Here is a 24093-nt window from a genome sequence, read left to right as displayed (position 1 = left end):
TGTAGGCACCACGTGGCACGTTTATTTATCGACACCAGCCGAGTGGCCAGTCTCCTGCCCAAGGAGGGTGTCTGTGGGGGCCTCCAGTCCCAGGTTTTGCAGGCCTGGCTGAGGTGAGCACAGCCGCAGTGTTTCTGGAACGTGGGCACCAAGTGAGGGCCTGACCCCGTGAGTCCTGGCCTCGGCTGCCTCTTGACACAGTAAGTTGGGGAGCAGTCAGTTTCTGGAGTCTTGGGGACCCGGCCCAACTGTCTTGTCCCCTCATTTTCCCAGGGGGCCTGGGAGATGTCACTTCTGGCCCTCTGGGGTCCGCTTCCTTTTCGCCTTTGGCTCCTGGCAACTGGCTATCTTTGCTTTGGCCCCCACCCGAGGCCGCCGCTGCCTCCTGGGGGCCCCTCTCCCGCCATGGCCCCCAGGCCGCTCCCGGGGCACAGGGGGGTCACCGCCTGCTCTCTGCTGCCGCCTCCTCCTCGTGGATCCTGGGCTCGAGTCTGAATGTAAGGCCTCCTTTGCATGTCTCCCTGAAACACAAGGCTGAATGAACGAAGCATCAAGAAGGTCGGCTCTGACTCCTGAGATTGTCTGGGGTGCTGGGCCCGGGTGGCAGGGACACAGTGTTCAGCATGACGGCGCTGGGAATGGACCTGAGTCAGCCACCCAGGGGCCTGCATCAGTGAGACTGGGAGGTCCACAGCCACCAGGTGGGCACACAACCTACGGAGACTGGCCGGGAAGTGGGCCTTTAGGACGACCAGAGTGAGGACAGGACCGGGAGAGAGGGACGTGGGCGAAGACGAGATGGACGGGGGGGCCCAGGCTCAGTGCACAGGGGCGGGGGGGCTGCTGAGAAGGTGGGGCTGGAGCTCAGTCAACGCGACAGCTGTGAGTGGCATCCAGGGCCCAGCCTGGCGTGGGTGCATAAGACGTTCAGACTGCAGAGCAGCCTGGCACCAACGGACCCGGACAGGACTGGCCTGGGCTGGTGCAGGGGTGAATGGAGGCCCTTCACAGGGCGGGTCGCATTCCAGCCACTGGCCTGTGTACAGCTGGTAGGGAGGGGAGGAGGGAGGGAAAGGGGCAGGGGAAAGGAGCAAGAAGGGTGGGAAGGAGAGAGCACGGGGGAGGGGGGGGGAGCCTCTAAAATCAAGGGAGTTCCTAAGGATGCTGCAGAGGAGCAAGGGGAGGCGTGGAGCAGGTCAAACCAAAGACGGAAAAGGGTCAGGAAGAGGCACCAGACCAGGCCGCAGGGAAGGAGAATGGGGAGGACTGCGAGGGCGTCTGGGCCAGGGTGCCACATCTCCAGGACACGTGGGCAGTCGGGGGTGGGGCAGGAGGCTTGCAGCAGGCTGGGGAGGGAGGCAGGGAGTCACGTCTAGAGGGAGACAGGCTGCAGTCACACGAGCAGGGGAGGGGGGGGAATAGAACACGGGTAACGAAGCCAGCACCACCAGGACTACCTGTCTTGTCCTGCAGCTGGGATCCGGACAAGCGCTTCTTCATTCTCACCCGCCTCCCGCCCCGCGGATTCCGGTATGCTTCTTCTGGGATGTCAGGTTCAGGGAAGAGGCCTGCGGACCAAGGCAGGCGCTCAGGAGGCTGCAGGCCAGGGTGCTTATGGTCCGTGCCTCCACGGCCCCCAGCACCCCACGAGCACCGCAGCCATGAGCTTTGGGCAAGGAGCCCTGGTCTGATTCCCACACGGCCAAGGGCAGCTCACAGGGCATTGCCAGACACTGTCTGGCAGAGCCCACGTGGAGCGCTGAACGCGTTACGCTCTGCCTCACGTATACTTAGCTGGGGAGAGGCAGAAGATCCTTCAGAATACTGACGGGTTTGGGTCACACAAGCGTATGTCAGTCAAAACCCACCAGACGAACCCCATGTTCACGTGCTCTGTAACTTCACCTAGAAAGTACTGCCCCAGCATGGAGTATTTAGAAAGTATGCTCTGACTGAGGGGTGGGGGTAGACATATGATAAATCAAAGATGAGAAAACACTGATAGTAGAATCTAACTACTCACTGTAGAATCCCTGAGACTTTGCACGTATTTAAATTTTTTCATAATGAAATGTTTGGGGGAAACACTTACATCTTCAATCTTACGCTTTCTAGGAAGCTGTCTTTCAGAACAAGCCATACAGCTCCACCAGCCACACACCAAGAAGTGGAGCCATATGTTGCACCACAGGCAGCAATGTGGCCGGCCCAGGGAACTTGCTAGAAATTCAGGTTCTCGGGCCAGCCACCCCTCACCCCACACACTCAGCCCTGAGAACCCCTGGGCTTCACCAGGACGAGAGCTGCACAGGCCCGCAGCAGCCTCCCCGAAATTAGCACCACTGGCCTCCCCACAGCCACCGGTGCCGGGGGGTGAGCACGCATGGCCCGATCCACTCCTGGGAGGACGAGATGCCGTCGCGCCTGGCGCCCAGTGCTCACCTTCTGCGAGGGCCTGCAACCTGGAGGGACGAGAGAGTCACTCACCACACGCCTGACGAGGAGGGGTCGCCCCTAGGGAAGGCCCTCCCAACCATCTCTGAAGATGGGTGGACCAGAGGGCCAGGGCACTCACTTCCGGATCACTTTGTAGAGGCGCTTCCTGTTCTGCGGAGGGGTGTCCTGGCGACTGGCCATCTCAAACAGTCTGTCGGCAACAGCCTTGTAGTCGAACTGTTCAACAGAGAGATGCCGCAGAGGCTGTCAGCCCCCAGGGGATCCCAGGAGGAGACCCACAGGGAACAAGCAGGAGGACCAACGCTCAGCCGCCCGATGCCCCCGCTGTGCCCCCACACCCGCCTCCACCCGGCAGACGCCGGCCCCAGCGGACATGAGGGGCCGCATGGTGAGCCTCTGCACAACTGTAAGTCCTCCGGGAGCCACGTCAAAACAAGCAGGATGGAACAAGCAAAATTAATCTGGTGAATTTAGCCCAAGACATCTAAAATCTTATTAACTCATCAAGTAATCAACATCTGACACTGACTAGGAAGGCCCCTACGGGTCCAATCCACCTGAAGTCCCCAATCTTGTCTGCTGAGCTCAGGCTCCGACGGGGACCTGGAAGGGCCCCACTCAGCACGTCCCACCCCAGTGGCCCCAGCACCCGAAGGGGCCGGGAGCAGAGGCGGGGTGACTGCCGAGCGGGGAAACCTGGGCTCAGCCTCCCGGGGCCCAGTCCCCAACTCCCCTTTCAACCAGTCTGTGTTCTACAGTCGAGCCTCCGGGGTCCCTGCCTCCCACCCAGTCCCAGGCGGACAGATGCCGCCCTGCCTGACGTGCAGAGCTGAGAGCTCAGCCCACAGACCCAGCCACACACCTGGAGGACAGTGCTGGTGCCGTCCTCATCGTCATCTCCTGCCTGCTGGTCCAGGGGGCGCTGAGTCCTGCAGACCGAACCTAGAACAGAAGGGCCCCACGGACTTAGACATGCCTAGTACCGCGGGAGCTACAGGCCCAACCTGGGGCCCAGGCACTCTGCCTGCCAGGGCCACAGCTGGGCTCAGGAGCTCACAGTGGGATGGCAGGAGCGCCGAGGGCCTTGCCCCAGGGCAGCAGTGCCTCCACAGACAGGGAACCAAAGAGCCGTCCCAGAGGCGGTGGGGCCTGATCACTTCCAGTGAAACCGGGAGGGGCTGACAAAACAAGGGGCACCTCAGGCAGGATTGGCAGGCCAGGAGCCCCAGGAGGAGGAGGAGGAAGGGGGCTGTCTGGCCACGGGGCGGCCTGGACTAAGAGGCGAGCAGGGAGAGCCGTTTCGGGTGAGGGAGCGGACACCAGACACTTGGGGCCCTGCCGTCTCCACCTACAGAGGACAGCTTCGATCACCAGCTGGCCTGAGGGGCGAGCACGTGTGGCAAAGAATGACAACAGCAGGGCTGTGGGCAGGCCCTGGGCCACCGTGGGCCCCTGGGTCCATCTGCGCTGGTCACTCAGGCTACTGAGGACAAGGAGGAGGGGAAGGAGGGCCAGGAAGGACGTCCAAGACGGCTGGAGAGTGTTGAGGGGGATGGCTGACCAATGGGAAAGCCAGGGGCGCCAGCAAGGGCGTTGGCCTCAGAGGCTGCAGCAATCAACTCTTGCTCCTGCCATCCAATGACCTCCCCCCAAGGCACAGGACCATCCAGGGGCCAAAGGATGGTCCCTTCAACAAACGTGCCAGTATACCTGACATCAACACACAGAGAAAGAAGCTAGACCAAATTAACTCAACACGGACCAAAGACCTAAAGAAAGAAACAAAACAGCGAAACTCAGATGCAAACATAGGGCAAAAGCCTCAGGAGACTGGATCTGGCCACGATTTCTTAGACTAAAGGCACAGGTAACATGGAAAATTAAGACAACCAGACTTGATGAGAACTTTCAAATCTGTACATCAAGGGACCATGAATAGAGTTAAGAAGACTCCTGCACATCATAACCTGGGGAGGAGCTACAGCCAGAACACCGGAAAGAGCAAGCGTCCGACTCTCCGCGATCCCACGGACTGCAGCCCGCCAGGGCCTCTGTGCATGGGGTTCCCCAGGCAAGCGTACTGGAGTGGGGTGCCATTTCGTCTCCAGGGTCTCCTGCATTGCAGGCAAATTCTTTTACCAACTGAGCTACTAGGGAAGATGCCAGAACATATGAAGGCCTCCTAAAACACAATGAAAAAACAATGACTCAAAAAATGGGCCAAGGCCTTAAGTAAACATTCCTCCAAAAATACGTGAAGAGCCAACAAGCGCATGAAAAGGTGCCTAACACCCACAGTCACTAGGGAAACGAAACCGCAACCCCGGCGACAGCACTGCACTCAGGAGGAGCGCCGCTATCAAAGGCGGCCTATCAAAGGCGGCAGGAGACGAGCGCGGGGGAACCGCAGCCCTCTCGACAGCACTGCACTCAGGAGGAGCGCCGCTGTCAAAGGCGGCCTATCAAAGGCGGCAGGAGATGGAGCGCGGGGACCGCAGCCCTCTCTTCCCCTCTCCACAGCACTCCACTCAGGAGGAGCACCGCTGTCAAAGGCGGCAGGAGACGGAACGCGGGGCCCGCAGCCCTCTCGCACTGCCGCCCGGGACGCACACGAGGCCGCCGCTGTGCGAACAGGGTGGCGGTTCCTAGAAAGTTAAGCACGGCTTACCCGAGGACCCAGCGATCCCACTCTGAGCACAGACCAAAAAGGATCGAAAGCAGGGTCTCAAACAGATATTCGTACACCCGTGTTCATAATAGCATTAACCACAACAGAGAAACACGGAAGCAACTCCAAACTCCACCTACCAACGCAGGACAAAACACGGACTACACGTTCAATGCTGCATCGCTCAGCCTCAAGCATTCCCACACACGATACGGCGCGGCTCGGGGAGCTAAGCCAGACACAGAGACACAGACTGTGAGAGCCCGCTGCTACAGACACAGACGCCGACAGGCAGGCTCACAGGACTGACAGCAGGGCGCCCGGTGCCAGGAGCTGAGCTGGGCAGGGGCAGGCACGGCGACAGCTTCGGTCTGGGAAGATGAGAAGTTCCAGAGACGGACAGTGATGACAGCTGTACAATGCGAACACACTTAGTGCCACTGAGCTGTGCACTTACACACGGCTAAGCTGGTAGACCTCACGTCACGTGTGTTCCACAACAAAACGCCGGGGTGAAAAAGTCTGAAGCTGGTGGAGGACACGCACCCCTAAAGGCACGAGGATCCACCACACAGTTCCCCCGAGGACACGGCCATGAGCCTAGCTGGCGCCCCCCAAGGACCCACTTAGCACAAGGTGGACGGGCTGGACCGGACACTGTCGACGCAGGCCCACGGGCCCGGCCTCCAAGCGGGACGCTCACTCGAGCTGCCTGCTACTCTTCGTTCATACCCTCTCCCTCGTCCAGCTTGATCCACCGGGCCCCACTCCCAACATCAGGGACACACAGCTCCCACCCTGGTGGGTGGGGCTGGGCACCCAGTGGTGGGAGACAGGCCAGAAAGATGAGCAAGTGACTTATGTAATTTTAAGTGATTTATTCCAAAAAGTGACCCACCATGGAAATGCCCATTGAGCAAGCTGGGTAGGGACTGGGAGGCTGCACTCTAAACGGTGGGCAGGGCAGGGCAGGAGTGACAGAGGGCAGAGACCCCACAGGGGCGGGGCGGATACCCAGCGACAGGAACAGAGCCTGGGGAGTTGTGAGGAGGCGGGGGCCATGGAGTGGGCGCCAGGAGAGCGACCGGCACATGGGTTTATTCCAAGGTCAGCCCAGCTGCCACACTGAGAACAGACTTCAGGGGTAAGAGTAGAAGCAAGGGGGTGGGACAGGAGAGGAAGGTGGGGGTCCACCGCAGGCTGGGACCAGGACAGGCTGTCACCCTGGGGCGTGCGGTCCTCACCTTTAAGGGGCTCTCTGGACAGCAGGCCCGGCTCCTGCGCCTCCTCCTCCTCCGACAGCTCCTCCTCCTCTGACAGCTCCTCCTCCTCCAGTTCATTCATGAGCTCTTCAATGGCCAGTGGGGCCTGCTCCACGATTGTTTCAAAGATGCCTTGAGCGATGTTGTGCAAAACCAGGGAGCTGAGGGGAAACACAGAGCCGCCGTCAGGATGGACCATGCTTGAGCCCGCCCCTCCCCATGCTGGCCTCTGGACCTCGCTGGACTGTTGTGAGCACATGGCATCTTCCAAGGGCAGCTCCTCAGGGACTCAACAGAACAGAGGAGGCAGGCGGGAGACAGCACTCACTCCTGAGTCTGGGCAGCGATCGTGCAGAAGGGCCCGATGAGCCTGAGGTTCTGGTCCGCGGTCAGCTGCAGGGAGAGGGCTGGGGCTCAGCTCCCAGGCCACAGGCACCGAGCAGCCTGGCTACTGCCCCCCTCACCCTGCCCAGCTGCCGACCACCTACCTCGTGGGCGCCCACTTTGGTCAGCTCCTCCAGGAAGATCTCGATGAAGTGGCTCTTCACCCCGTTGGGGGCTTCACTGTCCGGGTGCAGGATCTCTGTCGTTAGCAGCTCCAGCAGCCGTTCGGTTTGTCTGCGGAAGAAGCGGCAAGTCAGGCAGCAGCACCAGGGGCCGCTGACACCAGCAGCACCAGGGTGCTGTCCCTGGACCAGAAGTGACCCAGGCCGGGGCCGGAGACCTCTCCTCCAGGCCATGACACACACATACTTACCGAATGTCACCCTCAGTCTATTACATGTGTGAGAATGGAAAAGAGCCAGAAAAGCAGATAAACTAGCTGTTTACACAGGGCAACGGGAGGCTACCAGCTTCTTCATTAAGGATCTGAGGCTGAATTACCAGCAACAACGAGGATGGAACTACCTTCCTAACAACACCCCCCAAGTCAACACAAGTAATACCATCGCTTCCACTGAGCCCACTGCAAACCCTGCACCACCCCCTCCCCTCGACCAAGACAGCAGAGCCCTAAATCCTGATATGAGGGACACTGCCAGCCTCAGGCCTTCACAGGATTTTTAAGGATGAAGATCACTAAAAACCAGAGGCAGCCTGGCCCTAAACGTGGAGTCAAGTTACCCACAGCCATTCTCAATGTAGAAAAACAGCTCCAGTAACTACAGTCCAACTCCTGGTGATTTTTTATTGGCTGGAGGTTAGGCCAGGGCTAAGACTTGAACTCTGTAATCCAGAAGATGGAAAAGTCCTACAGCGATGCGGGCCGTAAGCTGCCCTTTCCAGTCTGGCAGCTGTTTTGACATCTGGGTCCTAGATTTATTATCCTTATGCTTAAAAATAAATTACTTTACCATCACTTTTTAAACACAAATCAATTCAAAATCTGCTGTTTCTAAGCCCTTTCCCCTAGCACCTGCCCTCCCCAAATTTGGTGGCGGCAGGACACTCAGGTGGGATGTTTGGACACACTTTCAGTAAAATAAAAAAGCAGTCTCTATAAATTCCACACCCAACTCCCTTTTGTACCAAACACAGAACACCACCATATTTTAAGAGTAATTGTCAGAGTCTCCTGGTGGCCTAGTGGATTCCAGCTTTCACTGCCATGGCCAGGGTTCAAACTGGGGTTCAAACCCTGGTTGGGGAACTGAGGCCCCCCGACCCATGCAGCACAGCCAAAAAAAAAATTTTTTTAAATACTTGTCTGCTGGAATTAAAATTGCTTTTCAATGTCTTTAAAAAGTTTTTCTGGGTTCTTTATACTGAGCACACATCCCCCCTATCATTAAAAAAAAAAGTTTTTTAAAAAATTTAATTTCAAAAACTTTAAAACATGAATCTGCAGAAACTCACTTTATGTTGTGATGTCAGACCGCCCCCTGGAGGTTTGGAAACCTGCTGGCTGGCGGAACCAGGACGCAGGGCCGCGGGTGACAGACAGGTCCAGGCAGCAGTAGCCCCGCCCATCTGCCCAGGGAGCCCTGCCCACCTGTCTCCAGGAGGGACTAGCAGGGAGGGATAGCTAAGACCAGCAGAGCCCTGCCCAGCCCTACTGGAGGAGCCCACCCAGCTGCCAGTTGCTAGGGAGGCCTAAGGTGAGCCAGGAAACACAGACCCTCAGTCTGGAAGGATACAGACCACCCAGCAATGGGTGTGAGCAGCACGGGCGGCTGCGGCACCCACCTCTCGTCCCATCCCTGCGTCTGCAGCACCGTCAGGGCCTCGCGTAGGACCATCCGCATGAGCTGTGGCACAGGAGGAGACCCCGTGAGCAGCCCAGCCCAGACATCCCCGCTGCCTGCCATCTGTGTGCCCACTGTGCACCATGGGCCCTCCAGAGTGGCTGGGGGCTGGGCCCCGGGCCGGGATGCCAGCCTCCCAGGAGCAGCAGGATGGACGCTGGGGAGTGACCGTAGCACCAGGACTGATGGCTATGATGGATGTTCCCAGAGTGAAAATAGGACGAGAAGAAGCCCCTCTGCGGGAGCGAAGCCTCCAGACACACAGGTCTGTGCCACGCGGTGCTCACCCCTCAGGGGCCTTGCCCTCGCCACTATTGGGCAGGGGCACCAAGACCAGGTGACTGGACGCCGAGCTCGGCTCCCGGAGCGCTGTTCCCCAGCCCAGCACTGTGGGGCCCCTTGCGGGGAGCGGGCCACATCCTCACCATGTAAAACTTGTCCAGACGCAGCCTGTCGATGCCCGGCCACTCACGGTTCATGGTCTGCCAGAAGGTCTGAAGGAACAGGTGCTCTGGGGGAGGGACAAGACCAGAAGGGTTGGGGGGAAGCGGCAGCCACCTCTGGAGGGCAGGGGAGAGCAGAGACCATGAAGAAACCTGGTCAGGAGGTCCCACGGCAGTGGCCTTGGGGCTCCTCGGCCTGAGTGCGCTAAGAGCAGTGCTGCGGATCTGCTTTAAAAATGGGACTTTCAGGAACCTCAGAAAGAAAAGTACAGCCCAGCCACAAGCCTGAACCATAGCCACATCCTCTGAACATCAAGCGTAAAGAGAAGGTGAGGCCTGGCAGGAGAGGTGCTGCCCAGGCCGCACCTCCCCACGCAAGCACTGCCACTGCTCCTGCCCCATCACCTACACCCCACCCCACCACTTACCCCACTGGATCCACTGACCTGATCAAACACAAAACCCTGCCAATAACAGGTATGTTAGGACCAGGGGGCTGTGGGTTCAACCAGGTCCCCAAAGTCCTAATCCTCAACCCTCAGTATATAACTATACTTGGGAGACAGGTCTTTAAAGAGGCGATGAAGAGAAAAGGCCACTGGTGATTCAAGACACAGATATGCACAGCCAGACGGCCACGTGAGGACACAGGAAGAGACGGCCATCCACACTCCCAGAGAAGAGGCCTGAAGGGATCCTGGCCTGCTGATGCCCTGACTCAGGACACGAAGGCCACCACTATCGCCTGCTGCAGAGCATCCCCAGAGAGAGGGCTGGTCAGACAGCCCAGGGAAGGACAGAACTGCGTCCATTACCTCGCTCAAGCGTCACCAACTGAACGCTCTGTACCCGCCCTCGTGCTGAGCACGGAAACGTTTCTGCATGTTCTTAAAAGGTGAAACTTACAGAGACTGGACTTCCTCACATGCAGTACAGACAGTCTCCCGAGAGAAGAAAGTAGTGTCTGTAACTGCACAACCCCTGCTTCTGATGACTTTGGCTACTTAACCATAACCGAACTACACCTACCCACACAGCCAGGGCACCACCAGCAATGGTCCCAGTGGTCCCAAGGTCCAGGCCAGGGAGACCGCCCAGCCTTGGCTGCCCTTGGAGCAGGGTAGGGAGGTCACAGATGCTGGCACACGGGCCCCATCCCCACAGCTCGGCTCAACAGGACCAGGGTCTACATACACATCAGGATTTCTAAAGACACAAGTGATGCCAAAGGGCAGGCGACAGGGCTGAGGATCCCTGATGCTGGTCCAAAGAAGACTCAGGAAGACACACTGCAGGGAGCACACGCCGTCAGCTGCGGACACTCCACAGCTTCCACCAAGATTCTAAATGGAAGGCATTAGCCCTCCAGATCTCGGACAGCTCCAGACCTCTGTCCTGGGTGAGTGAGGAACACATGCTGGAAAGCAGAATAGCCTCTCCCGCACCAGCAAACACTGGCCGGGATGGGGCCCTCGCTCCCAGCCTCAGAACGCAGGCCTCGTGTTCAGGGGCTGGGTCTCTGCGGATCCAGCCTCACTGCTGGGGCTCACCGTGGCAAGGATACTTACGTGCCTCTGTGGTCTGGAAAGCATGGACAAGCTGGGAAATGGTCCGGCCAAGTTCCTCCTGCACAGGAAACAAGACAAATGCCCTCAGTCCCCGAACAAATGGGCTTCTGTGCGACAAGCAGTGGCAGGAAGAAACTTAACTGTCCTCACTCATCGTGCGATCCGGCTCCACAGGGCCCCACAGCCCAGCGAGCCTGGAGTCTGGAAGTCTCACACCACTAGAAGAGGCCTCCCCTGAACGCCATGCCCATCTAGCCCCACAAAAAGCAGGGGCAGGGACTGCCCTCCTGACCAAAGCCCAACACTCAGTAAAGGAGACTGACAGTCAAAGCGGGGAGGGGAGCAGGAGCCTGAGAGCACACAGCCACCCGAGAGGGGGCTGAGGAGACCCCCAGGTTAGCAGCTGCCTACCGCCTCGGTGTACAAGCCCACCTCGTGCACTGGGCCCCAGTGTAGCCTCTGAACTTCACTAAGTACCCTCACCACGCAGGGTGTTCCGAAGCGTGAACAATTCCCACTGAGACACCCCCAAGAAAGGCGTGTCTTGAGGGCAGTGACACCACTTTGTAAGGTACACAGCGATGGACACGCGCCATGATACACGTACTCAACCCACGGATGGTACAACAGGGCAACCCTCACGGACTCTGGGTGCTGATGATGTGCTGGGTGGGTCCATGGATTGTGAGAAAGGGCCCACTCCCGTGGGGGTGTTGAGTACGGGGGGAGGTGGCAGGTGAGAAATCGCAGTACCTTCTCCTCTCGTGTTGCTGTGAAACTAAAACTGCTCTAAAACATAAGGCCTATTTTTATAAAAGACAATTAAGAAAAAAAGCCTAGGGACTTCCCTGGTGGTCCAGTGGCTAAGACCATTCCATGCTCCCAATGCAGGGGGCCCAGGCTTGATCCAGGTCAGGGAACTAGATCCCACACGCCGCAACTAGGACCTGGTGCGGCCAAACAATTAGAAAAAAGGAAAAAATACTTGTCTCAGAAGACTTGGATGCTGTCCCCTCGTTTCCAGCATTTTTGCACTCAGCTCATCATCTCTGACAAACACAAAACAGGCAACCCAGGGACTTCTCCAGTGGTCCAGTGGTTAGGACGCTAAGCTTCCTCTGCAGGACAATGGGTTCAATCCCTGGTCCTGATCAGGGTACTAAGAGCCCACAATCGCTCCCACCCCCGGCCAAAAAAAGCCAGAAAACCCAATTCTCAGCCACAATGTACCCTGGCATTCACCAGCATCGCTATGGTGCCCAACTCACCAAGTGTGAGACCCTCCCTAACCCAAGGCCATGGCCCTCCAGGCCTTAAGGAAAAATAGTATCAAAGCTATAAAACTGCGCTCAGTACGTCTGCTGGAGCAAAATGAGGGCTGACAACATGCTCGTCCACCCTCCCACTGATACTGTGGCCCCGGTGCCTTCTGTAGCCTCCTGGGCGCTCACCTGCAGCAGTGGCTTGTCCTGCATCCACATGCAATAGAACAGCCCTTTCCACACCTTCAGCAGCTCATCATGAGTGAAACCACCTGCGCCAGAAACAGGACCATTCAGACTAAAGGAACACCATCTTTCAGTGCCAGAACAGCCAGAGAACTGTGACTGCCTGAATCAGACCAAAGTCCTCTTACTGTACAGGCGCCTGGCCCTCGCTCTCAACCAATCCTCCCAACCCAGAACCTGCTGGGCCAGTGGCTGCAAGGTCTCCTGCAGGTAACTGTTCTTTGATTCATTCAATAAATGTTTACCGAGAATCTCCAAGTATCAGAGACTGTGCTCCATTTTTCAGATTCAAAATTGAATGAGTCACAGTTTCTTGGGCTGGATGGTGGCTACGCATGGGAACCTGTTGGCCACAGGTCACCCAGTGTTACACCCGGGCTTTGCACACTTTTCAAATTTTAAAGTTACACATTTCCTCATTCAGGCTCGTTATGACAAAACTAGACAGCATATTAAAAATCAGAGACATTACTTTGCCGACAAACATCCATCTAATCAAAGCTATGGTTTTTCCAGTAGTCATGTACAGATGTGAGAGTTGGACCGTGAAGAAGCTGAGCACCAAAGAATTGATGCTTTTGAACTGTGGTGTTGGAGAAGACTCTGAGAGTCCCTTGGACTGCAAGAAGATCAAACGAATCAATCCTAAAGGAAATCAGTCCTGAATATTTATTGGAAGGACTCATGCTGAAGCTGAAGCTCCAATACTTTGACCACCTGATTAGAAGAACTGACTCATTGCAAAAGACCCTGATGTTGTGAAAGATTGAAGGCAGGAGAAGGGGACGACAGAGGATGAGATGGTTGGATGGCATCATTGACTCGATGGACGTGAGTTTGAGCAAGCTCTGGGAGTTGGCCATGGGGTTACGAAGAGTCAGACACAACTGAGCAACTGAACTGAATGACAAGTATATAAACTGACTGATGAAGACAGATACATAAAATCAGCCAACAGGTATAGGCTGAGCTCTTAACTATGTGCTGGCAGTTTCAGAGCAGTGCTTCTCAGACTTTACTAATAGGATGGCATCACCTGGCGGGTTTCTTTAAAGATTGCTGGACTTTCCAGGTGGCATGAGTGATAAAGAACTTGCCTGCCAATGCAGGAGACATAAGAGACATGGGCTCCATCCCTGTTGGTAAGATCCCCTGGAGGAGGAAATGGCAACCCACTCCAGTATTCTTGTCTGGAGAATCCCATGGAGAGAGGAGCCTGGTGGGCTATGGCCCATAGGGTCACAAAGAGTAGAAGATGGCTGACAAGACTAAGCACATACACAGCCCATCTGCCAGAGCTTCTGACTCAGCAGGGCTTGGATGGGACTCACAAATTTACATGTCTAGCAAATGTCCAGGTGATGCTGAAGTTGCTGATGGAGCCACATTCTGAGAACCACTAAGGAGCGTGATTTCTGACAGCTGTATGCTGCATGAAACTCAGACGACAATCCAACAATTACACAAGAAAACACTACCAACAGCGACAAACGCCGCTCTGAGAGAAAAAACATGGTGCCCAACAGTGGGGAGCAGGGGTAGCGGGATATACGGGTTGACAGGATCCTGCTCCCAGAGTAGGCAAGTCTGAACTGGAAATAGATTAGGGGCTTGGCTGGGGCGGGGGGTGGCCCTCCGCAGAGGGACATATAGCGGCCGAGAACGCCGCGCACCTTCAAATCAGTCAGCGTGGATAAGGGGATCAGGGCCAAGCGTTCGAACAGGCGGGAGCGCGAGCGGTGGGGTAGGCGGAAGCATCGCCACGGCCCGGCCGGGCGGACCACGTGGAGGCTCCACGCGGTTGGAAAGTCAGCTAACTCGGGCCACCGGCCCCCAATCCGGGCCCCCGCGCCCCCAGCCCGGCCTGGTTCGCGAGACACCCCCCGCCCACATCCCGCCAACCCCGCGCCAACCTTCGGCCCGCTGAGTTCTGGCGACGATGTATTTCCGGAGCTTCCTCACCGCCCGGTCCCGGGTCACCTGCTCGTTCCCCGCCAGCCGCTGCGCCAGCTGGATTTCGGGCGGGAGTTTTACTCGCGGACCCATGGCGACCCTGCCGAGACCCCACGATACCAGTTACCTCGCCGCTATGCCTGGGCGCGTTGCGTGACGTCACACGCCCGCGCCAGCCTCTCCAGCACTCGGCGTGACGTCACATGTCCGCGCCAAATTCTCCCGGGTCGCACGCCTCCGTCTCCTAGTGGCAAGGCCCCGTAATGACAAGTGCGTGGGGCTCTGGCTCCATTCATTCTGCTGCTGCTGCTGCTGCTGCTGCTGCTGCTAAGTCGCGTACGACTCTGTGCGACCCCATAGACGCAGCCCACCAGGCTTCCCCGTCCCTGGGATTCTCCAGGCAAGAACAATGGACTAGGTTGCCATTTCCTTCTCCAATGCATGAAACTGTAAAGTGAAAGTGAAGTCCCTCAGTCGTGTCCAACTCGTAGGGACCTCATAGACTGCAGCCTACCAGGCTCCTCCGTCCATGGGATTTTCCAGGCAAGGGTACTGGAGTGGGTTGCCATTGCCTTCTCCCCATTCATTCTCAGTTCAGTTCAGTCGCTCAGTCGTGTCCGACTCTTTGCGACTCCATGAACCGCAGCACGCCAGGCCTCCCTGTCCATCACCAACTCCCGGAGTCCACCCAAACCCATGTCCACTGAGTTGGTGATGCCATCCAACCATCTCATCCTCTGTCGTCCCCTTCTCCTCCTGCCCTCAATCTTTCCCAGCATCAGGGTCTTTTCAAATGAGTCAGCTGTTCGCATCAGGTGGCCAAAGTATTGGAGTTTCAGCTTCAACGTCAGTCCTTCCAACGAACGCCCAGGACTGATCTTCTTTAGGATGGACTGGTTGGATCTCCTTGCAGTTCGAGGGACTCTCAAGAGTCTTGTCCAACACCACAGTTCAAATGCATCAATTCTTCAGCACTCAGCTTTCTTTATAGTCCAACTCTCACATCCATACATGACCACTGGAAAAACCACAGCCTTGACTAGATGGACCTTTGTTGGCAAAGTAATGTCTCTGCTTTTGAATATGCTGTCTAGGTTGGTTATAACTTTCCTTCCAAGGAGTAAGCGTCTTTTAATTTCATGGCTGCAGTCACCATCTGCAGTGATTTTGGAGCCCCCAAAAATAAAGTCAGCCACTGTTTCTACTGTTTCCCCATCTATTTGCCATGAAGTGATGGGACCAGATGCCATGATGTTAGTTTTCTGAATGTTGAGCTTTAAGCCAACTTTTCCACTCTCCTCTTTCACTTTCATCGAGAGGCTCTTTAGTTCTTCTTCACTTTCTGCCATAAGGGTGGTGTCATCTGCATATCTGAGGTTATTGATATTTCTCCCGGCAATCTTGATTCCAGCTTGTGTTTCTTCCAGTCCAGCGTTTCTCATGATGTACTCTGCATATAAGTTAAATAAGCAGGGTGACAATATACAGCCTTGATGTTCTCCTTTTCCTATTTGGAACCAGTCTGTTGCTCCATGTGCAGTTCTAACTGTTGCTTCCTGATCTGCATACATATTTCTCAAGAGGCAGGTCAGGTGGTCTGATATTCCCATCTCTTTAAGAATTTTCCACAGTTGATTGTGATTCACACAGTCAAAGGCTTTGGCATAGTCAATAAAGCAGAAATAGATGTTTTTCTGGAAATCTCTTGCTTTTTCAATGACCCAGCAGATGTTGGCAATTTGATCTCTGGTTCCTCTGCCTTTTCTAAAACCAGCTTGAACATCTGCAAGTTCATGGTTCACGTATTGCTGAAGCCTGGCTTGGAGAATTTTAAGCATTACTTTATTAGCGTGTGAGATGAGTGCAATTGTGCGGTGGTTTGAGCATTCTTTGGCATTGCCTTTCCTTGGGATTGGAATGAAAACTGACATTTTCCAGTCCTGTGGCCACTGCTGAGTTTTCCAAATTTGCTGGCATATTGAGTGCAGCACTTTCACAGCATCATCTTTCAGGATTTACTGACAAGTAAAAGGAGGCCAGCATTTGCCCGCCTTTTGGGAGGCGGAGAGGTGCTGTAGCTCACCCTTGGCTGCTGAGGGAAGGCTCTTCTTTAGCAAAGAATGCCAGCAAGCACTGACAGAGGAGTGGTGGAATTGTAGAAAGCCCCCCAGTGAATGTTGGTTCAGGCCAGGGGCATCAGAAAACGCCATGATGCCAGGGGAGGGTAGTCACAGTGGGGTTTGCGCGAGTATCACCTACACCTGCAGTGGCCTGCTGCCCTGGCGGGGCCCCCCAGCTACAGCACCCTCACCCTTGGGGCACGCTGCACTGACCTCGTTCACCCTGTAGGTCTGCGACCGGCCTGGAACACAGAAAGGCGGAGGCAGCACACAGAGCAGGGGGAGGCAGTCGCGAACCTGTTCCGGGACAGCGCCCCTCAGTAGCCTTTTTCAGTAAGGGTCATATGTCAGGGGGACCCAGGATCCCCAGATTCGTTGATTCACTAGGAAGACTCTTGGCTGTGATTTATTATGGCAAAAGGATTCAAAGCACAGGGAAAGGTTTAAAGAGCACGTGTTCCCCTAACTTCCCAGCAAACAGCTATGACAACACATTGAATGTCAGAAGGAGCTTGTTAGAGGTCAGAGTCTGGAGCTTTTAGGGGACTTCCCTGGTGGTCCAGTAGTCAACACTGTCCACTTCCACTGCAGAGATCCCTGGTCTCCCAAATGACCTGAAACACTGCTAAAAAGTTAAAACAAAAAGCCCAGAGTTGTTACTATGAGCTGGTCACAGCACCCTCTACCAGACACACCCAAATTCCAGACTCCCACAGGGAGAGCAGATGTTCAGCACCTGCTGTGTTGTTGGCCCAAAAGCCTTAGGCCCATGAGTCACTCTTATCACAATTAGGGTGATGGGGTTGTTGTTGTTCACTCACTAAGTAGAGTCTGACTTTTTGCGACCTCATGGAGAGCAGCATGCCAGGCTTCCCTGTCCTTCACTATCATCCGGGGTTAGCTCAGACTCATGTCTATTGAGTTGGATGCCATCCAACCATATTATCCTCTATCTCCCCCTTCTCCTCCTACCCTCAGTCTTTCCCAGTATCAGGGTCTTTTCCAGTGAGTTGGCTGTTTGCATCAGGTGGCCAAAGGACTGGAGCTTCACTTTCAGCATCAGTCCTTCCAAGGAATATTCAGGATTGATTTCCTTTAGGATTGACTGATTTGATCTCCTTGCAGTCTAAGGGAGTCCAAGACAAGAGTCTTCTCCAGCACCACAGTTCAAAATCATCAACTCTTCAGTGCTCAGCCTTCTTTATGGCCCAACTCTCACATGCATACATGACTACGGGAAAAACCATAGTTCTGACTATACAGACATATGTCAGCAAAATGATGTCTCCGCTTTTTAATACACTGTGTATGTTTGTCATAGTTTTACTTCCAAGGAGCAAGCGTCTTTTAATTTCCTGGTTGCAGTTGAAACAGAGCAGGACCCTGTGGTCCTTGCCCCCTGCCTCCCCTCCATGTCTTCTGCCTGCCTTTTGTATGTGGAAAACTTTAGTCAAAGAATAAGTTTAATCAGAGAAATGAGAACATGTGAAAACAAAGAAAAACAGTCTAAGGAGACTAAGTAATAATAGTGTAGTTGTTAAGCATAGTCATGGACCTGTAGTTCTTTCTCAAGGGCTATAGATAACATTCTGAATCATATCCTGTGAGCTGTCGTGTAGATACCAAAACACCAGGTGAAAAAGTTAAGTACATGATGACCAGGCTGTACCCAGGACATGAGCTGCCACATGTCTGAGAACTGGCTGCAAAGAAATGGGAACAAATGGACCCTGGAACTGAAGATTAACTGCACCTAAAACAACCAAGATGATGCTGGTCAGACCACTGACGACCAATTTGAAGATGACTGTGCTCTTTCTGCATGTAAGCTCTCCACCCCAACTCTGTCTATAAAACCTCTCAACCCCTGCTTTTCAGGGGGTAGCAGTTGGCCTTTGGACAAATGTCTGCCACCCTACCCCCCAGACAGTTGTCAACATTTGAAATAAAGCAAACTCTCCTTTCCACCAACCTGGCCTGTGTATTGGCTTTTGAGCGGTGAGCAGCCCGACCCACACACTATTCAGTACCATAGTGACCATCTTCGGTGATTTTGGAGCCTAAGAAAATAAAATCTGCTTTACTTCCACTTTTTCCCCATCTATCTGCCATGACGTGATGGGCCTGGAGGCCATGACCTTAAGTTTTTGAATGTTGAGTTTTAAGGGCGATGAGGAAAATCCCCAAATCCAGGTTCCCAGCTAAGGGTCAAACTCATTTGCTGGACTCCCTAAGGATAGCAGTCAGGCCTTATATTAATGCTTTTCTGCACAAGCAGGGTAGTCAATATTTCCATCTTTGTGGGCCAAAACAATTGCTCCTTTGGTGCCTAAAGCAGCTACAGGCAACATGTAAATGAATGGATGCGACTCTAATAAAAATTTATTTACAAAAACAAGTGATGGGCCAGGATTAGGCCCAGTGATTATAGTTTGCCAGCACATGGTGGAGAAGAATGTCTCAACTTTTAGGAAATAACGGTGACGTGTTCGGTGAGAGTTAAATGTCGTGATATCAATAAATGGATAAATGATCACATACATGTAGTACACAAGCAGATACAGCAAAATGGTAACAAGGATTGACTCCAGGGGAGGAATACAAGTGTTCATTGCCCTATTCATCCAGCTTTTTCTGTTTGAAAAAGCTATTTAAGTTTTTCACCAGCAGTGGCAATGTTGAGCAGGACAAGATCCCTGCCTCACCAGCCAGGACTCAGCAGAGATGCCAGGCAGTAAAGTAACAAATCCTTGCACTCCAGAGAGGACAGTGCTCTGGGAAAAGCCAAAAGAGGAAAGGGACAACAAAACCCAAAGAAAAGGGCAATTTTAATAGACATTCAGTGAACTTCCAACACAGAATTTCACCAAAATAATATAATGAAATGGAGCAACATATACTTTAAAAATATTGGGTTGGCCAAAGAGTTCAATTGGGTTTTCCCCTAAGATGTTACGGAAAAAGCTAAATGAACTTTTGGTACAACTCAAGATACTTGACAGTGTATACAGCTACTAGATGCTGACAGCTGATGAAGGATTTCTTGCATATTCAGTGGAACTAAAAAATGCATGTCTTTGTTCAGATGAAATGAAATTTATATTTTAAGGCAGGATGAGAAAATGAAGCATAAAATTCTGTCCATTCAGGCCTCCTTCTGCCTTTGATGGCCAAGTGCATCCAAATTATACATTAACCAGACCTCCTCAAAGGTGGGAATGCCTGTTCAATCATAAAGATCATTTTTGTTTTGTTTTGTTTTGTTTTCTGACACTGGCAATGTGACTTCTTAGAAGAATAGTATTCTTTCCCAACTTCGTAGGGGGTCATGGTGACTGGCTGCTGGCTTTGCTGCCTGGACTATGTATTCTTGGTGAACTGTATCTAAAATGCCAGTATGTCATTTTGATGGATGGTTCTTTGTCTCAAAAATGTATATGACCATGCCTTTGACTTCTAACAGCCAGAAGAGTCTTCAGAATTTTCTATAAGACTTTTTCCTGGCTTATAGTCCTCAATTTGGCTCAAATAAAATTCTCTTTTTTCTTCTTGTCAGCTGAATTTTCCTTGACAATTCTACATACCAAATTATCCTTCTTTAGGAGACTTTCCAAAATCTGCTATGCTTCGCAGGCAAGAACCACCCATGGATATCAATCAGTGGCAAAAGGGTGATGACCAACATGATATTCTTATAGCCTCAAAGGACTTATTGGTTAATGGGAAAATTAGTAACGTTACAATGGAGAAACCCCACAGACACACCTTCACTCAAGATTGCCGGGGTCCAGCCCCGGCTGATCCAGGGTATTCGAAGGGGAGACGGCATCGGCGACTATTTATTTATTTATTCATCAAAGATATAAAGAATAATAGAATGAGGATAGCTCAGTAGGAAAATTCAGTGGAGAAAAGAAGCTGAGTAGCTTGGTTTACGCGGAAAATCAATATGACCCGTGACACCAGGTTAGCTCTGACCATGGAGGCCGCAGGCACCCTCTCGAATAGCGGAAGGTGCCCCACCTTAGACACCTTCTCGAGTGGGTCTTAGAAGCCCAGGCAATGTCAGAGCTGTTCCAGATATCTGAAATATGGTTTTTAATCTTTTCCCAGTCAAAATCTGTCTCATTTAGTTTCGGGGGTGTTACACATATCCACCGGTAGTCAGCATGACAGGACAATGCCATTTTCACTTTTAAAGCCTGCAATTCAGTCCCAATATGTATTACTGCTTCCTCTAGGGCATCTACCCTCATTTCTAATTTTCTGTCTATAGCTTCCTGTGTTGCCAATGCTAAAGAAACATTTTTGGACATAGAATCAACATATTGAGCAGTATGTACTTATTGAGTCAATGATATTGCTGCCACAGTAACAGAAGTAATTGCACTTATCAAAGCTGCTATTCCCAAGATAAGTAAGCCCACAAACCGTCGTGTTTGCATTAAATCCTGCAGTTGTTGTAATACAGCAAGAGCATAACTCAATAAGTGGTTACATCATAAGATAAGGTGGACGTTGTAACATTACAAAGGAGCAAACATTATATTGAGGATTTAAACAAGATGAGAGCATACATTGTTCACAACACCACCACAAAGGAGCAAACATTATATTGAGGGTTTAAACAAGATGAACCAGGGAGCAGCTGTAGGCATCGGCCGGGCAAGTTGGAATGGGCTCTAATATGTCCCACAATATATTTTTTATCTCTGTGTTTAATCTCCTTTTGTAAATCAGATAACAAGGAGAAGATAGTAGTTTTATTTTTTGGAATATTAGCAGTTTCAATATGAGGAAACAACCCTACAATATATCTGGAGTCAGTCAAAAGATTAAAGGTGTGGTCTCCTAAATGTTGAAAAGCCTAAATAACTGCTTGTAACTCAGCCCTGACATTTTATTCCCTTGAATTAAAAGATCTTTTAAAGGCCTTGGAGCTGTAATTTCCTGTACCCAAAAGGCTAGACCACTAGATCTAAATGCATGGTGGCTCTTAGCTTGAGAAGTCAAGTTTTTTCTTGTCTGATAATAAGGTAAAAGCAAAAGCTGTGTTACTCTTTGACCTTTATTAATTTGTACAGTTTTGGTAGGCGGTGAGATCAAGACTTTAATTTTTCGAATATAATCAGAATCTACTACACCAGGCACCACCGAAATTTCTTTTCTTTTTTTTTTTATTTTTTGAAAAGAAAGCGAGCTACGCCCCAGGACAAATCTTACAATGTCCTCAGGTAGGGGGCCAGCCACTCCCATTGGAATTGGAGTAAGCGGCATGTCAGGGGTTAATATTGTTGCTAAATCCCCTTGCCGGTTCTGCTTTTCTCCTAGCCTGGGTGAGACCCCCCTGAAGGGGTTTTCTCTAAGGAGCACGCTCTGCATATTGTGCACGCAGTCTGCTTTAAAAGCTCCACTGTTCAAAAAACTTTTTATCTTCCTCAGGCTTAGGCAATGCTTTGGGAGGGTTTGGGGGCAAAGTGGGGAATTCCTGGGCCCTGGGAGGCACAAACGGAGGCGGTGGCGATCACCTTAAATCAGAAAGTGGTGGATAAGTTTTTTAAAGGTTTGCGCAGAGAGGGAGGGAGCTCGCCAGGGCGCTCGGCCGCAGCATCCTGTAAGCCCTCTCCTTCCTCAAGAGGTAAAGCACTTTCTCCCTCTCTTTTTTTTTTTTTCAATAGCAGAAATTATGATCTGTGCAGAAAGTGGAGACTCACCACCATCCACCGCTATAGCCCCTCCCATAGGCTATTTAACAGCCTCATGACAAGGGTCCAGGACATTTCTAATCATATTTCACAGAGCCAATAAACATTTGTCTATTCTTAGATGCAGAGAAACTCGTTTTTTTTTTAATTTTAGAGAAGATTTTTATTTATTTTGTACCCTCTTTACCCTATCTAAACTGCAGAGGGGACTAGAAAAGAAGCCTCAAGGTGAGGATCAAATTCATCCTTGGGACTAGAGAAAACCCTTTTCCGGGAAACTCCTAGCGGAGGCCCTTAACCCCCACATGAAGGAGGAGGCATGGGGGGATGGGAGCGTCCCCTATTTGTCCTCTCCTGTTCCGGAGATCCTTTAACTGTTTGGTGACTAAATCTTACGGACGGTGTGATCGGGGATGTTTCCCTCAAGCTCCTAGGAGCGGATGGTCTGATTAGGGATGTTTTTCTTAAACTTTTAGGAGCATCTTTAGCTAAAAAAGACCAATCCTCATCAGAATGGCATCGAGCTGCTGTTTCCTCTAAATCTTTCTCCTCTTGAGGGGAGGTCTGATCTTTCCTTTCATCCCTATCTTTTACATGTTCATTGGCAGTCATAGTGGCTAGCCATTCGTTTAGCTGCCAATAGCTAGGTATAGCCTCTTCATTTTCACTTTTCTTTATAACAGGTAGATTCGCTTTTTTGTTTAACAGGTACTTTTCCAACTTTACTTTTCTCTTTAACAGGTAGGTACCTTTTTAAATTCATGAGCTGGATCTAAAGCATCTCTAATCATATTCCACAGAGGAAGGGTGTAAGTAGGGATTTTCTCCAAGCCGTGCTGAACACAATAAGCTCTTAGCTGTTTCCCTACTTTTTCCCAGATATCTAGGTTAACAGTGCCCTGTTGTAGAAACCAAGGGCAGTGGTCTTGTACAAATGTAAAAAATGATTGAATGGTAGATTTTTTAACTTTGATTCCTCTTTTACTTAATAACTGTAAAATTACTCCTATAAAGAGCTGTCTTTCATTTGATTCAGTGTTACCCATGTCAGAAAATTAAGTATAGTAAAAGATTTTGCTTTTAGCTATCAAAAGATTAGGCCTTTTTTGTCAGTCTTTTTAGAAACCGTTTTTTCTAACTCTTTAACACTTTCAACACTTCCCACTCCTCTTGCCCTGTCTATTCTACAGGGGGGTCTGCAGCACAACAGAAAGGAAAAATTGCTCACTCAGACCGAGGAGGGTGGACCTGAGGCTGTCTCCCCCTCCCTTGCTTTGCTGCAGCTCCTGCTGTCAAAGTGCAGCTCTCTGAGCTTGGGCCTTTGCTGGGTGTCAGTTTCTCCTTCCTACCTCCCCAGGGCTCAACCTCACCTGACCTCCCATGCTTCCCTGAATTTACAGACCAGGCTCTGCCCTGGCACTTCCCAGTGAGGCTCCTCTCCCCACACACCTGTTCACCAGCGACTCCCACTGAGGCTCCACGCTGGGCCCCCATGAGGCAGGGCTGGCCTGCACCTGCAGAGTCAGCCCCCAGGGGTGGCAGAGGCCCAGCGCCCACTGAGGGGCAGCTGGACCTTTCTGATAGGCCAGTCCTGTCCAGACAGCTCCCAGCACAGCCCCACCCTGCCCCAAAAAGACAGGGACCCTTTCTTTTCTGGATATTACACATACTCTAAATCCTAAGGCTAAGGGCCAGAACCAAACCCTTTATTAACGCCCTCCCCATGACCCCCACCCGGGCCTGAGGCCCTGGGAGTCATCACCTCGCAGCCACTGGACTCCTTTGTGCTTCTTCTGTCCGTCCATGTCAGCCCTTCACCCTGTCCTCGGGTCACACGCCCATGGTGTGCACAGCAGACCAGCACAGGCAGGGCGCTGAGCCAGGCCTAGGGATGAGGGTCGCCGGGCAGGGGATTCTATTCCCCCCGGCCCTGGGCAGCTTTCAGGGCCAGCTACCTCCTACTCTGCGAACCCAAACACCTCTCATTTCAAGACCCATCACTGTCATCCTGTCTGCAGTGTGGGCACCTGGACGCCAGCACAGGAGAGAGGGTCTGGGGGCCCTGAGTGGCCCGGGACGCCGGAAGGGGGCAGGCTGGACCACCTCCACTCCGCGTCCTGCCCAGCTCGGGACGCGGAAACCTAGACAAGACGCACAGCTCAG

The 24093-nt window shown here is 52.6% G+C and overlaps 1 protein-coding gene across 5 annotated transcripts; it reads right to left on the bottom strand.

Annotated features, from left to right (window-relative positions):
* Positions 1 to 24093, bottom strand: RRP1 (ribosomal RNA processing 1). 5 transcript variants are annotated; one of them, XM_070795617.1, is made up of 13 exons: positions 23693 to 24093; positions 12096 to 12178; positions 10645 to 10702; positions 9059 to 9144; positions 8575 to 8636; positions 6876 to 7005; positions 6716 to 6780; positions 6370 to 6548; positions 3320 to 3399; positions 2576 to 2673; positions 2443 to 2462; positions 1458 to 1568; positions 1 to 521 (listed from the first exon to the last, which is right to left on the bottom strand). In XM_070795617.1, exons 1-13 carry the CDS (start codon positions 23733 to 23735, stop codon positions 289 to 291), a joined length of 1248 nt encoding a protein of 415 aa, XP_070651718.1. In that variant the 5' UTR covers positions 23736 to 24093; the 3' UTR covers positions 1 to 288. The 5 variants fall into 5 exon arrangements, with proteins under 5 accessions (XP_070651718.1, XP_019819101.2, XP_019819106.2 ...); XM_019963542.2 differs by lacking the exon at positions 23693 to 24093 and adding an exon at positions 14066 to 14281; XM_019963547.2 differs by lacking the exon at positions 23693 to 24093 and adding an exon at positions 14066 to 14143 and having other exon boundaries at positions 9059 to 9193.

Source organism: Bos indicus, chromosome 1 (genome assembly GCF_029378745.1).
Source record: "Bos indicus isolate NIAB-ARS_2022 breed Sahiwal x Tharparkar chromosome 1, NIAB-ARS_B.indTharparkar_mat_pri_1.0, whole genome shotgun sequence".
Lineage (NCBI taxonomy): Eukaryota > Metazoa > Chordata > Mammalia > Artiodactyla > Bovidae > Bos > Bos indicus.
This window is presented reverse-complemented; position numbering and strand designations above follow the sequence as displayed.